The sequence below is a fragment of the Atheta coriaria genome, unplaced genomic scaffold, assembly GCF_025399875.1.
Source record: "Atheta coriaria isolate IRGN ID8LTWV9N9 unplaced genomic scaffold, Caltech_Dcor_3.1 hic_scaffold_9_pilon, whole genome shotgun sequence".
NCBI classification, from domain to species: domain Eukaryota; kingdom Metazoa; phylum Arthropoda; class Insecta; order Coleoptera; family Staphylinidae; genus Dalotia; species Dalotia coriaria.
This window is the reverse complement of record NW_027045451.1, coordinates 11,050,718-11,066,730: the sequence shown is the minus strand read 5'-3', so window position 1 is coordinate 11,066,730 and position 16,013 is coordinate 11,050,718. Positions and strand designations below refer to the sequence as shown.

The following is a 16,013-nucleotide window of genomic DNA, read 5'->3' as shown; positions in this document are numbered from 1 at the left end:
TGCCCCCACTTCACGATTAGCATCACATGACGCGCCGAACTTCGGCGCCTCCTGCTAGATGTCATATGATGTTATCACGTGAATTTGATGCCAGTAATGATCAGCTGTCGTCTGGGGAGTGGTTGAGGGTTGTTTCGTCCGAGTTCAAACGTTCCTGCTACGAAATTAAGCCGTAAGTACATTCATCAACCCTTGGTGGACACGTACCACTCGCCTGCACCACGGTGTTCAACACCATCATGGAGTGCACGCGTCCCGAAACTATCGATTTGTTTGGGGGTCATAAGTGTGTTTACCTTGAACTACTTCACATCAGCACCCCTTCAGTCTAAGCCAGTAGACAACCCTCGCTGACTAGCGTAGACTGTTCGATATTTATTAATCGAATCGTGTAATTATAATTCATAGAATTATCGTGAACAACGCGGCTAAAATTAAACCGACACGCATTTAGTTTGGTTTGGAGAACTTGTGACTACACTTGTGACCTGCTGCTGCAGGCATTCAGTTGTGGTGCGATCGAAATAATGCGCGATATTGAATAATAAAGGGGTTTTAGGTGGTTTTACTGCGTTTAGAGTAGACAGTTCCTAAAAAAGTTGTTAGTATTTTATTACTTTAGTCATATGATCAGTGTGATGTGATTTGGAACAATAGATTGATGGTTTTATTAATGTTTTAGGTGAAGATGACAGAGTACTGGCTGATCTCTGCACCTGGAGACAAGACCTGCCAGCAGACATGGGATTCCATGAACAATACAACCAGACAGAACAACTTGTCGTTGAACTACAAGTTTATGATTCCAGACCTCAAGGTATTTGTTAAATGTTTTTGAGTTTTTTTTTATTTTTTTCTGGTAATATTTAAAGAATATTTAAACATTAATGTCCAAAGAAATCATATTTTTGTTGTTTTTCAGGCCTAATTTACTTATTTCTTCAATTTAATTGAATTTTTTTATTTCAGGTTGGAACATTGGATCAATTAGTAGGTCTTTCTGATGATCTAGGAAAGCTCGATGGCTTTGTCGAGTCGATCACGCGCAAAGTCGCCTCCTATCTGGGCGAAGTTCTCGAAGATCAACGCGATAAACTACACGAGAACTTGATGGCGAACAATAGTAAGTGTCGTTTTTAAGTAACTATACATTCCTAAGTAGGTATACACTAAACTTTACTAATATACAGTAAAATACGAATGTGAATGCCGATTTTTGATTTGTTATTAATTGCGCGATTGTTGATTTTGTTTGTCCGCGAACCTAACGCAAATTGCGCGCGCAGAGAGCCGCAGGCGCTTCACGATGCACGGCTTGTCGTTCAGACGCCATCGGGAGGAAGACACAAACCGCAATCGAGCGGAGTCGCCACCGCGCCGGCGGCACGCAACAGCCAAGAAGTGGCTGCGGATGCCGTGCGACGAGTGTCTGGTGGGAGGCGGCGGTGGCAGCAACAAGCCAGAGGCTAGTTATTCGCCCGCCAACGATTGCAATCAGTGCGGCAGCGCAAGACTTGATCGAGATAATAATAATGTTGATGTTGATAATGGAGGTGATGATGTTGATAATGATGATGAAGGCGACGATGATGAACCGTTGGTGAATGGCAATGATTTTGATCTTGATCATGCTAACGGCAATCGTAATGCGCACCGTAAGCGCAGCGACGCATCTCGCCTGGGGCTAGGTCAGTGGCTGTTGCACTGTCCACCAGTTGTGCCAGTGTTTAGCCACCACACCTCTCACCAGGCTTATTATAATCTGCTTCATTGTCCTGAAATGTTTTTAATGTGTGTGTGTTTTTATTCTATACACCTGATGTTGTAGAAGCACTAGTTTCTCTCAAATTTATATATTCACCCAGCAAACTATACTATTCTTAATTTCTAATCGTTGTATTTTACGATTTGTTATGTTTTGGTGATGAATTAACAGAGTGTAATCTTGCAGGTGATTTGCCAAGCTACATCACGCGATTCCAGTGGGACATCGCCAAGTATCCGATCAAGCAGAGCTTGAAGAACATTGCTGATATCATCAGCAAGCAAGTTGGTCAGATTGATGCTGATCTGAAGACAAAAAGCACTGCGTACAATAACCTCAAGGGCAGTCTGCAGAATTTGGAGAAGAAGCAAACGTAAATTTGTTTATATTAAATAAATTATGATTATTTATCGTTATTATTGTTTTTAGTGGCAGCTTGCTGACGCGTAACTTGGCTGATCTGGTCAAGAAAGAACATTTTATTCTTGACTCGGAGTACTTGACTACTTTGCTGGTTATTGTGCCCAAGTAAGTTGATATAATGTATAAGAATAAATTAAAATTGGTGAAATGTTATTATTTTTTGTCTCCAGGGCGAGTTTTAACGATTGGCATGCCAACTACGAAAAGATTACGGATATGATTGTGCCGCGCTCATCGCAATTGGTCACTCAGGACGCTGAGTACGGTCTGTTCACCGTTTCGTTGTTTAAGAAGGTCGTCGAAGAGTTTAAGCTGCACGCCAGGGAGAAGAAATTCAACGTGCGTGAGTTTACTTACAACGAGGAGGAATTGGCTGCTGGTAAAAACGAAATTACCAAGTTGGTTACTGACAAGAAGAAGCAGTTTGTGAGTACAAATGAAAATTTATTGCCGAAAATGTGTGTTTTAAAAACATTTTGTTGTTTAATTTCTTAGGGGCCACTTGTGAGATGGTTGAAAGTTAACTTCAGCGAGTGTTTCTGCGCTTGGATTCACGTGAAGGCGCTGCGCGTCTTCGTGGAATCGGTGTTGAGATACGGCCTACCTGTTAACTTCCAGGCGATTTTAATTCACCCCAACAAGAAGACGTCGAAACGACTCAGAGAGGTGCTGAATCAACTCTACGGGCACTTGGACAGCAGTGCCCTTCAAGGTGGCGGAAATATTGATGTAAGTACAAATATTGACATACTAAAACAAACGTGATTGTGTTATGCGTGTGTGATATTTTAGAGCGTTGACATTCCTGGTCTGGGTTTCGGCCAATCCGAGTACTACCCGTACGTATACTACAAAATAAACGTGGACATGATTGACTCCAAACCCTAGGCGCGCACATACGCAACCACCCCACACGCCCCATTCACGTTACAGTTTTTTTTTTGTTATCTTTATCTAGTTCAGTTCCGACGCGTTTCACCGATTTTAATTCGTCATAGCAATATGTATGCGCAAATTTTTACTTAGTGATCCACACACACAAAGCAGAACGCGAGTTGTTGCAAATGTTTTTTTGGTGTTTTTTTTCTTTTATTTATCATTCATCGAAAGCAAAACACATGCAGACTACAAAGTTGCAAGAAATATTATTGAAAAGAAACGAACGTGCAGATAACGCAGTATTCCGTGATGGGCTACAATACGCTACAATAACTAAGATCGATTGTAAATATAAGTATCCACCCCCGACAACCACCAGTTTTCTTCTTTTTTGTCAATGTGTACATACTACATACAGATGAGTGATATCTATCATTGTTGCAATGCTCATGAGAGTTTATTCCACTTTGTATTATAGAGTTATGATGCTAATGATTGTTGTTATTCTTATTGTAATTAAATAGAGTGGTGTTGACCTGTTATATATCAAGGAAATTCAATTTCGAGAACGTGCAAATAAGTTATTATTTGTATTAGTGTTAGTTATGTTCAAGTAAGTAATGAATGTAGGAAAATACAATAATAAATGATAATAAACAGTTTGGTCCAATGCATATTTACAAAATCTAATCTCTTTAAATGTAGTTTGGAACACTCAGTGGGAGCAACCCTCATCCTGCAGCCGATTATGCCCGAAGTCGCCCGAGCAGTTTTCTTAATTCATTCAAGCGCTAATTTCAAAAAAATTCCCACGCAGTATGACCAATATTACTAGCTCAAAATCCCTATAACCTGCAGGATAATGTTTTGTGTTTCTAGGAACTATTATGTTGTCATGTTGGCAGCACTGACACAGAAAATCATTGACAGCTTCATTCATCTGCCGCACGGCTACCTTCGTAACGCGTCGTTTCGTTACGTTCCCAACCAGATTTCGCGTCTGGTTTACGCGAGTGATCGTGATGGCGGTGTCGGGGTAAACGGCTACATTGTTTTGTGAATATAATAATTGACGTTGAACTCCGATAACAGGTGATTGTTGTTGGCTAGTCTCTAGCATGTTGTCATGCGGTTCTTTCTGCTTGTGCATCACCATTATTTTGGCTAATTTGCGTTAAGATGCGTCCGTTTTGCCTATAAAAAAAGCGGGAAATTCCTTACGCTGAATGCGGCAATGATCATTATTTATGCAAAAAGTACGCACCTAAGAACCGTTTGCACTACGTAGAATGCGGTGATTGTGTATATTTAGTGCGCTTTACTTCATTTGGATTGTTTTCTTTCTGTTGACAATTCTTTTTTTTTTCTTCATCTCAGGTTTTTATTTGTTTATTTTTCATGGTCAAATTTACACTTTGTGTTGGTAAGTACAGCTGAAATTAATATTGTTTGGCTTTTCCAGCAAGATGAATGAAGATGAGGACCCACAGCAGGAGGGCGACGAGGAAGTGCTGCTCCAGTCAGCTCAGCAGATGTTTGAGAAGTTGAAGAACCTTGTCTCCACAAAAAAGGAGAAATTGTCCAAGAACATTTTGTCTTCAATTAAAAAACAAATTGACAACATGTATGATGATGTTCATAAAAATATAAATGATGAAATGCCAAACACATCAAATTGTGTTGAGAGTGCAGGCTTAGCCAGTAGTGAGGAAGTTACTGAAAGTTGTGATAGCATAAAGAAAGAGCCAGGAGATGATGATGCATGCAATGTAGGGAAAATCAAGGTCAAAAGTCTCTCACTTTTATTGGATCCAAATAGGCATTCATCTGAGCCACCCAAATTGGATGACTCTTGTATTATAGTTTCATCAGACAGTGAGCAGGAAGCGCCAATACATTCAAATCATAAGGATACAGCTAACACAGAACAACACCTGGCGCCCAGCTCTAGTAGTTTAAATAGTTCTTCTAAAGTTTCGAAAATTATAGACAATGATGCAGACTGTGATTTATCAATTTTAACCAAGCCAACAGATAGTGCTTCTAGTTTAAAACATTCCCCCAAACGCAAAAGCACTCGGGTGAGGAATTCTAAGCCTGCTAGTATAGGTAATAGGGACACTTCTTTGAGCGAAACATCTTCCGAAAATGAAACCGATGCGGATCAATCGTCAATGAGAAAATCGATTCTAAAGTGTTCGCCGGCGAATTCAAGCCAACTGAAAAGCGTGCAATTTGCCGAGAGCGAACCCACCATTCACACTTATCCATGCTTGCCGCCCGTTTCCGAATCATCGTCCGATACGGAGTCCAACTCCGACGAGGACTTTAACGCGAAGCTGACAAAAAAGAAGAAGACGCGCACGAAAGTCGTGCATCCGAGAAAGCATATGCAGTTTGATGAACATATTAGGCAAGACAAAAAATTCTTTAGCAAATGCGTTGTAAATGTTCAAAGGTTTTCGACTGATAGACTATCTAACTTAATTGCAAAAGGCAGAAAAAGAGAAGATGAACAAAGTAGAACACCCGAACGCAAAAGGTGATTGTACAATTAGGGACAGTGCACTAATATTGTAATATTTATTGAAACATACATATATTTCACTCAAGCGAAATTTAAATAACCACGTTATCGAACAATTATTTAAACGTCGCTAGTTTGGGTATCGAATGTGCCTAAATGTTGTCTGCTTTTCCAGGGTGGATGATATGGGTGGTTTGAAGAGGAAGCGTGAGGCAAGGAAAGAATCTTCCGACTCTGATCAGCAAAATACGCGTAATAGGAAAAAGAAAAGGTCGCAAAAAGTTAACGAAAAGAAAGAAGACAGCGATGTGTCTGAAGATGAAGAAACTTCTGAAAATGTCAAGGAAAATGGTGAAAATGGGGTTGAAGAAAACTGCGAGGGTTCAAACCACACTCAAGATGATGAAAATGCACCGTCATCAAGTAATCATCAGGTAATATTTAAAACCGAAAACTTCTGTTGTTCTTTTTTAATCTAATTGAAACTTTATAAATTTAGAATACAACTAATGATAGTGATAGTGAGAATGAAGAAGTTCCTGAAGAGATTTGTATGGAACCCGAAGTTATCCTAGCTTCGGATTCAGATTCAGAGAAAAAGACTGCCTCCAAAAGTAAGAAATCTAAGAAGAAGAATGACGAATCCGATGAGTGGAATGAAGATCCAAGCTCAGGATCTGATGTTGAGAAAGTACCCGTAACTTCTAAAAAGAAGCGTGGACGAGCAAAGCGCGTCCTTTCGGATTCTGACGGTTCTGATGCTGATAATACTTCGAAAGCGAATGAATCGAGCGATGATTCTGAAAAGGAAGATAAAGAAGAAGAAAAGAAAGCTCCTCCCAAGTATGATTTCTATTAAATTGTTATAGGAATTATTAATTATTAATTTGTATATATATTGTTTTGTTTTAACAGAAAATCCAAACGTTCCCGAATCAAGAAAGTGGCTGACAGCAGCGACGAGGAAGAGAAAACCACACGTAAACAACTGCGCAAGGTAATTTCTCGTGATTCCCTTTCGGATTCGACTAAACAAGCCGAGAAGGATGAAGCTGCACGCAAAGCACGTATTGCCGAACGCCAAGAGAAGTACAACAATATTTTCGATCCATCGAAACTCGAAAAATCACAACAATCTAAGGTGGTTTTGGACTTTAACGACGAAACACAAGAGGAACTTTTAACGGTTCATCCAGAGCTTGTTAAGCATTTGAAGCCTCATCAAGGCAAAGGTATTCAATTCATGTGGGATGCTTGTTTTGAATCATTGCAACGCGCCAAGGACACCAAAGGTTCTGGCTGTGTTCTTGCGCATTGCATGGGTTTGGGTAAAACCCTTCAGGTTATTACCTTGGCGCACACGTTACTCACAAACGAAGAAAAGACTGGTGTGAAGAAAATATTGGTTGTGTGCCCGTTGTCAACCGTTTTGAATTGGGTAGCTGAGTTTAAGAAATGGCTACCGGATGAAGATGCGTTCGAAGTGTACAATTTGGTAGCGTTGAAGCAGAATAATGGTAGAGCTTCGGCTACTATGGATTGGCATAAGTATGGCGGAGTGATGGTTCTTGGCTATGATATGTTTAGAAACTTGAGCAATGAAACCAGCAAGAGAATGTCGAAGAAAATGCGACTGGACTTTCAGAAAGCGCTGGTTGATCCCGGGGCTGATTTGGTCGTGTGCGATGAAGGGCATTTACTGAAGAATGAAAAAACCACTCTAAGCAAAGCCATGAATCGTATCCGAACGCTGAGGAGGATTGTTTTAACCGGTACGCCACTACAAAACAATCTGAAAGAGTATTATTGCATGGTCCAGTTTGTGAAACCAAATTTGTTGGGCACATACAAAGAGTACTTGAATCGTTTCGTAAATCCGATCACAAACGGACAATATACGGACTCCACACAGACGGACATTTCAATTATGAGACGTCGATCACACGTACTGCACAAGTTGCTGGACGGTACCGTGCAGAGAAGGGACTACGCGGTATTGGCGCCCTTCTTACCCCCAAAACACGAGTACGTCATCTTTATCAGTTTGACAGATGTACAGCGTAGTTTGTATCAACACTATTTGCTTAACTTTGCACAACGCGCGTCCGGAACTCGAACTTCCTTTTTATTCACCGATTTTCAAGAACTGCAACGTATTTGTACGCATCCCAGAGTTATGCTGGATAAAAGTATTGCAAATAAACACAAGGCCGAGAAGAATTTCGATGATGATGAGGAGGATTCCGAGGGCAGTTTGAAAGATTTTATTGATGATGACTCGGACACGGCGGAGAGCACCGATTCAGATGGATCGTCAGATGATTCGTCCAAGGAGAAGAAAGCACCCACAGCGACGAGGCGTAGGACGCGTGCAATGGCTGATCAGGATCCTGATCCAGAGAACCTTGATGGCGACGATTCTGCAGAACCGGCCAAGGATGAGTGGTGGCGACAATTCACACAGACTGATGAATTGGATAATATTATACATAGTGGGAAGTTGTCTCTACTTTTCGAAATTTTGCATCAATGTGAATTGATTGGCGATAAAATGTAAGTACAAGGATAATTTATAGGCAAATTAACTAAGATAAATTGTTTTTTCAGTTTGGTTTTCTCGCAATCATTATTATCTCTGAATATAATTGAATATTTTCTTGGGAAAATCGACGAAGCGGCCCAGAATGGGGATAGTTCCATGCTGAAAGGATATGCTAGTTCATGGTCCTTGGGCTTAGATTATTTTCGTTTGGACGGTAGTTCATCCTGCGATAATCGTGCTGCTTGGTGTAAAACTTTCAATGATCCCAGCAACACTAGAGCTAGGTAACATTTACAAGATTTTGGTACAGTTTAGCATATTGACAAATGATTATGATTTTTAGGTTGTTCTTAATTTCAACCAGAGCTGGCGGTCTAGGTATTAATTTAGTAGCAGCAAATAGAGTAATAATCTTCGATGTGTCGTGGAATCCTTCTCACGACGTTCAAAGTATCTACAGGGTGTATCGATTTGGCCAAACCAAGCCGTCTTATATTTATAGATTTGTCACTTTGGTAAGTTTTGTAATTTTGGCAATAAATGTTTGATAATAATTTCGGGTGATTGTGTAGGGCACAATGGAGATGAAAGTATACGAACGCCAAGTAATCAAGCAAGCCATATCCAAACGTGTTATCGACGAACAACAAATTGATCGGCATTATAATCAAAATGATCTTCAAGAATTATACAAGTATGCATTTTGTACAATTTCCCTTGTATTATTTATTTATCATATATGGTTTGTTTGTTCAGATTTGAACCTATACCAGAAGTAAGACCCTTGCCGGCACCACCCAAAGACATCCTTCTCGGAGAGTTGCTTCAAAACTTTACCGACACGATCTTTAAATATCATGAACATCAGAGTTTGTTGGAGAATAAGGAAGATGAGGTACTCAACGAAGACGAGCGAAAAGCCGCCTGGGAAGAGTTCGAAAACGAGAAGAAGATGCACAGAACTACCACTGGCACAATCAACAACATTCCAATGCACACCGTCGTCCTGGCACTTACTAGTATCATCAAAAGAGAGCATCCGGGAGTCACACAACTTGAGATTAATGGCGTCATGCCACAACTTATCAACGAAATGCGCGAGCAACTGGCGAATGGTGAAATGGCTGTAAGTAATCTTCAAAATCGAAAATTTAAAGTGTTTTTATATCGTGTTTTATTTACAGCCGTTCAATAAGATGTTAGCTGAAATTCGTACGATAAAGGCGGCTGAACAAGCGCGCGTTCAAGAGTATTACAAATCACAACAGCAGGCAATGTGGTTGGCTCAACAAATGCAGAAACAGTTTCCTGGTTTGAGTCAGGCCGATGCTGAAAGGTATGTTGCAATATTTTAACAAAATTGTGGAACTAAATTGATATAATTTGTTTTGTATTATTTAGAATTTTACGTGATCAGATGGCACAGATCGCTCAGAGGCAGATGATCCCAGGTCCGATGCGGCCAGAGCCACCCCGAATTAGCAACCCTGACGAGGTGGTCAATCTGGACGAAGACTAAGACTAGTGCTTTATTTATACGTACAATTATTACAAAATAATTTAACTGTAAACTGGCTTTTAGACACTATCAGAATGTACCATCTATTTATTTGTGATGTGTTTTTTGTTCGAGTTCATAATTTGTTTTATTCGTATATGGTTAACAATTGTGCAAACATAGAGAAACAATAAACAAAGTTCAATTCGCAGAAGGTTCAATTAATTATTTCCGTTTTACTTCCTATCCACGCGGTGAAAAACGAATCAGCGTTGTATAGTAAACGAGTAAAGCTTTAGTATAATAAACGTTTCAACCCTCGTAAGTGTACTCCAGTATTATTTAAATTTCGCGCGCAAAACTGCCTTGAGATTTTTAAAATCATGACGAAATTCGTAAAAATCTTGCGAAAATCCATCGAAACATTTCAGCCTCCTCGCATATTCTGTGATCCTAATACCAAAAGTCAATTTCTTGCTTTTTATTTCGACCCGAAAATGGCTTAAATCCTCCATGCACACAGACGAACGCACATTTCCTGTATGGCACGTGCATGTGGGCGCGTGCGATTTAAGCAATTTTTGGTTCGAAATTAAGCTAAAAATTGACTTTTGGTATTAGGATCACAGAATATGCGAGGAGGCTGTAATATTTAAACGGATGTTCGCATGAATTCAATAAATTTCCCGTGACATTTTTAACTGTTACAAGACATGTCAGTTGTATAAATTTTAAAACTCAATAGAAAACAGACTCTATCTGCCAAACCAAAGGTCCAATTGTATTGCCATTTTCACCAGCTTATAGCAAAAGAGTTTCTCTTTACAATGATATGTATCCTAACCCTTTTAGGGATCAGGAAGAGCCCTAAAATGGTATTAAAATTAGTATTTTATTGAAAAACGATGGAAAACACCCTGTATCTCCCGAACCAAGAGCCCAATTGTATTGCCGTTTTTACCATTTTATAGCAAAAGAGTTTCTCTTTAAAATGACATATATATTATCCCCCTTAGGGATCAGGAAGGGCCCTAAAATCCCAATAAAATCAGTATTTTATTTAAAAACAATGAAAAACACCCTGTATCTCCCGAAATAAGGGCCCGATCGTATTGCAGTTTTTACCATTTTATAGCAAAAGAGTTTCTCTTTAAAATTACATATATATTATCCCCATTAGGGATTAGGAAGGGCCCTAAAATGCGAATAAAATCACTATTTTATTGAAAAACGATGGAAAACACTCTGTTTCTAACAAACCAAGGGCCAAATTGTATCTATCATAAATATTGACTAATATAATGTAAATCATGAATTACAATGACCCCAAAAATGCGGTAGAAATGCCAATAAACTTTTATCAATTACTTTGCTTACTTTTAAATTTCGCGCGCAAAACTGCCTTGAAATTTTTAAAATCATGACGAAATTCGTAAAAATCTTGCGAAAATCCATCGAAACATTTCAGCCTCCTCGCATATTCTGTGATCCTAATACCAAAAGTCAATTTCTTGCTTTATTTCGACCCGAAATGGCTTAAATCCTACGTGCACACACACAAACGCACATTTCCTGTATGGCACGTGCATGTGTGTGCGTGCGATTTAAGCAATTTTGGTTCGAAATAAAGCTAAAAATTGACTTTTGGTATTAGGATCACAGAATATGCGAGGAGGCTGAAATATTTTAACGGATGTTCGCATGATTTCAATAAATTTCCTGTTACAGGACATGTTAGTGGTATAAATTTTAAAACGCAATAGAAAACAGACTATATCTGACGAACCAAATGCCCAATTGTATTGCCGTTTTCACCATCTTATAGCAAAAGGGTTTCTCTTTGCAATGATATGTATCCTAACCCTTTTAGGGATCAGGAAGATCCCTGAAATCCCAATAAAGTCAGTATTTTATTAAAAAGCGATGGAAAACACCCTGTATTTCCCGAACCAAAGGCCCAATTGTATTGCCGTTTTTACCGTTTTATAGCAAAAGAGTTTCTCTTTACAATGATATGTATCCTAACCCTTTTAGGGATCAGGAAGAGCCCTAAAATGCTATTAACTATTCCTCTTTTTTGAGGAACAATGAAAAACACCCTATATCTCCAGAACTAAAATCCCAATTGTATCGCCGTTTTTACAATTTTATAGCAAAGGAGTTTCTCTTTAAAATGACATATATATTAACCCCCTTTTGGGATCAGAAAGGGCCCTAAAATGCCATTAAAATCAGTATTTTATTGAAAAACGATGGAAAACACCCTGTATCTCCCGATATAAGGGCCCAATTGTATTGCCGTTTTTACCATTTTATAGCAAAAGAGTTTCTCTTTAAAATGACATATATATTATCCCCCTTAGGGATCAGGAAGGGCCCTAAAATCCCAATAAAATCAGTATTTTATTGAAAAACGATTAAAAACACCCTGTATCTCCAGATATAAGGGCCCAATTGTATTGCCGTTTTTGCCATTTTATAGCAAAAGAGTTTCTCTTTAAAATGACATATATATTATCCTCTTTAGGGACCAGGAAGGGCGCTAAAATCCCAATAAAATCAGTAATTTATTGAAAAACAATGGAAAACACCCTGTATCTCGCGAACCAAAGGCCCAATTGTATTGTCGTTTTTACCACTGTATAGAAAAGGAGTTTCTCTTTAAAATGGCATATATATTTACCCCCTTTGGGATTAGGAAGGGCCCTAAAATGCGAATAAAATCACTATTATATTGAAAAACGATGAAAAACACCCTGTATCTAACAAACCAAGGGCCAAATTGTATCTATCATAATTATTTACTAATATAATGTAAATCATGAATCACAATGACCCCAGGAATGCGGTAGAAATGCCAATAAACTTTTATCATTTACTTTGCCACATTTTAAATTTTGCGCGCAAAACTGCTTTGAAATTTTAAAATCATGACGAAATTCGTAAAATCTTGCGAAAATCCGTCGAAACATTTCAGCCTCCTCGAATATTCTGTGATCCTAATACCAAAAGTCAATTTCTTGCTTTTTATTTCGACCCGAAAATGGCTTAAATCCTCCATGCACACAGACGAACGCACATTTCCTGTATGGCACGTGCATGTGGGCGCGTGCGATTTAAGCAATTTTTGGTTCGAAATTAAGCTAAAAATTGACTTTTGGTATTAGGATCACAGAATATGCGAGGAGGCTTAAATGTTTCGTTGGATTTTCGCACGATTTTTACGAATTTCGTCATGATTTTAAAATGTTCAAGGCAGTTTTGCGCGCGAAATTTAAAAAGTGCTAAAGTAAATGATAAAAGTTTATTGGCATTTCTACCGCATTTTTGGTTTTATTGAGATTTCTAATTTACATTATATTAGTGAATACTTATTATAGATACAATTTGGCTCTTGGTTTGTAATTTCCATAGCTTCTCAAGAAAGCACTTTTAATGACTATTTTAAAGCTCTTCCTGATCCCTAAAAGGGTGGGTATATATATCATTTTAAAGAGAAACACATTTACTATAAAGTGCTATAAACAGCAATACAATTGGGCTCTTGGTTATGGAGATACAGGGTGTTTTCAATCGTTTTTCAATAAAATACTGATTTTAAAGGCATTTTAGGGCTCTTCCTGATCCCTAAGGGGACTAATATTCAGGTCATTTTAAAGAGAAACCCTTTTTCTATAAAATGGTAGAAACGGCAATACATTTGGGCCTTTGGTTCGGGAAATACAGGGTGTTTTCCATCGCTTTTTAATAAAATACTGACTTTATTGGGATTTCAGGGATCTTCCTGATCCCTAAAAGGGATAATATATATGTCATTTTAAAGAGAAACTCTTTTGCTATAAGGTGGTAAAACGGCAATGCAATACGACCCTTGGTTATGGAAATACAGGGTGTTTTCCATCGCTTTTTAATAAAATACTGGTTTTAATTGCATTTTAGGGCTCTTCCTGATCCCTAAGGGGGATAATATATATGTCAATTTAAAGAGAAACTCTTTTGCTATAAAATGGCAAAAACTGCAATACAGTTGGGCTCTTGGTTCGGGAGATACAGGGTGTTTTCCATCGTTTTTCAATAAAATACTAATTTTAATAGCATTTTAGGGCTCTTCCTGATCCCGAAAGAGCTTAACATATATGTCAATTTAAAAAGAAACTCTTTTGATATAAAATGGCAAAAACGGCAATACAATTGGTCCCTTGGTTCGGGAGATACAGGGTGTTTTCTATCGTTTTTAATAAAATACTGATTTTAATGGCATTTTGGGCTCTTCCTAATCCCTAAAAGGGTTAGAAAATATATCATTATAAAGAGAAACTTTTTGCTATAAGATGATGAAAACGGCAATACATTTGGCAGATATGGGCAGTTTTCTATTGAGTTTTAAAATTTATACAACTGACATGTCTTGTAACAGTTAAAAATGTCACGGGAAATTTATTGAATTCATGCGAACATCCGTTTAAATATTACAGCCTCCTCGCATATTCTGTGATCCTAATACCAAAAGTCAATTTTTAGCTTAATTTCGAACCAAAAATTGCTTAAATCGCACGCGCCCACATGCACGTGCCATACAGGAAATGTGCGTTCGTCTGTGTGCATGGAGGATTTAAGCCATTTTCGGGTCGAAATAAAAAGCAAGAAATTGACTTTTGGTATTAGGATCACAGAATATGCGAGGAGGCTGAAATGTTTCGATGGATTTTCGCAAGATTTTTACGAATTTCGTCATGATTTTAAAAATCTCAAGGCAGTTTTGCGCGCGAAATTTAAAAAGTGCTGAAGCAATTGACCAAAGTTTTGCGACATTTCTCCGCTTTTCTGGCTCCATAGGGAATTACGATTTACATCATATTAGTGAATAATTATTACAAATACTGGACAGAAAATTTACCGAAGAAAAATAGTGCAAATCGTTGAAAATTTAAAGTATTATATTCATTTTCATAATAATACGGCTCTGGAGAAGTTCAACCAAGCGTTACACCTATGTATAATTCTACTATCGCACGAAAGATGTCGCGTCACTTCACTTTCTGCAACCATTTCACACTTTATATACTTAATTTAATTTCTAATCTTAAAATGCACTAAATTAATAATTAATCCACGTTTTATATTTTTGTTTAAACAGTTTCTTGGAATTGATGCGTTTTAATTAGCTGAATCATGTATTCTTTTATTCAAGTTTTAATTACTCGTCGTTACAAGTTAAAAGTTAATTCAACGCGTACGTGCAAAAACTTTAGATTCGCCGCGTCACGCAGAACGTCGCATCGTGATTAATTAACTTTGCGCGCCCATAATCCCGCGTGCCGTGTAATCGCCGAATTGCTTGCACCGAGTTTTCCACCCTCTTCCCTAGCGATCTGTCTCATCAGAATGCGGCGCAATAAATATTTGTATCCCGGAGGATAAAGCGCCTTTGTGGATCTGGGAAAAACAAAAACTTCACAAAATTAATTCCTTTATTTCATAGCCTTTGAACAAGGGTAGATAAATTAATAATTTAACAACCATAATTATTATCAATTAAAATTACAATTATCATAATCATACCCTGCAAATGGAATTTATAAAATTTACATGGTAGACATGATTGATTGAGCTATTAATTTATTGGCAATTACATAAATGGTAATGGCTGTGTATGCGGACACGGAAAATGCATTTCCATCAGTGCACTGACACAGACTTTTCGTGCGCGCTTTCTTGGCGAATGCGGATAATTAATAGAAGAGATGCAATATCACGTACTCGTACGTCATCGTGTATGCTGAATGTAATGCAAGCATGATAAATTTCGAGTAAGCGGAAAGATTATATACAGGAAATTACATAACCTCACTTTATCCACTTAACACAATTACTAAAAAAATAAAAAATTAAAATACTAGAAACACAAAAATACGAAAAATTAAAATAATTATTAATTTTGAAGATTGTTTAGCTTGTTTATCATATTACCCTGTGAAAGATAATGAGATTGCAAATAGAAAATTTTTGTGCATACTCCACGCTCATCTGGCACGGCGATAACGAGCGAGTAAAAATGGCACCGACGGCAACTTCACTACCATAAGCCCCGAGTGCCCGAGCTTTGGCTAACGACGGTAATGTCCCGACGTGCCTTCACGGGGCCCCGCATTTGCAAAATCATTTATTTAACCTCATCGCATTGCGCCGCTTTCGTTGCGCCAACGTTTACAACGTTTACACGTACGTCGCTTAGTCGCCGACGACTTGTATTTCGAATCGGTAAATTGGCGAACGCTGAGATTATAATGAAGACCTGCGGACCACACACGTCGCCGCCGCTCGCCGCTGCACTGATTGGCGAAGCAGCCACGCCTACACCGCGGCGAAAAACTCCCGG

At 38.4% G+C, this 16,013-nt stretch overlaps 2 protein-coding genes across 4 annotated transcripts; both read left to right on the top strand.

Annotated features, from left to right (window-relative positions):
• Positions 1-20: 20 nt before the first annotated feature.
• On the top strand, positions 21-3,726 carry Vha44 (V-type proton ATPase subunit Vha44). The gene is made up of 8 exons (XM_065311160.1): positions 21-172; positions 683-817; positions 970-1,123; positions 1,952-2,138; positions 2,195-2,293; positions 2,359-2,614; positions 2,684-2,917; positions 2,981-3,726. Exons 2-8 carry the CDS (start codon positions 689-691, stop codon positions 3,074-3,076), a joined length of 1,155 nt encoding a protein of 384 aa, XP_065167232.1. The 5' UTR covers positions 21-172; positions 683-688; the 3' UTR covers positions 3,077-3,726.
• Positions 3,727-3,997: 271 nt separating this feature from the next.
• LOC135798405 (transcriptional regulator ATRX homolog) lies at positions 3,998-9,848 on the top strand. 3 transcript variants are annotated; one of them, XM_065311251.1, is made up of 11 exons: positions 3,998-4,159; positions 4,530-4,691; positions 5,770-6,028; positions 6,094-6,437; positions 6,510-8,147; positions 8,202-8,420; positions 8,480-8,651; positions 8,709-8,830; positions 8,893-9,262; positions 9,321-9,472; positions 9,538-9,848. In XM_065311251.1, the coding sequence occupies exons 2-11, from the start codon at positions 4,534-4,536 to the stop codon at positions 9,653-9,655; spliced, it is 3,552 nt and encodes a 1,183-aa protein (XP_065167323.1). In that variant the 5' UTR covers positions 3,998-4,159; positions 4,530-4,533; the 3' UTR covers positions 9,656-9,848. The 3 variants fall into 3 exon arrangements, with proteins under 3 accessions (XP_065167323.1, XP_065167322.1, XP_065167321.1); XM_065311250.1 differs by having other exon boundaries at positions 4,530-5,480; XM_065311249.1 differs by having other exon boundaries at positions 4,530-5,609.
• The last annotated feature ends 6,165 nt before the right edge of the window (positions 9,849-16,013 follow it).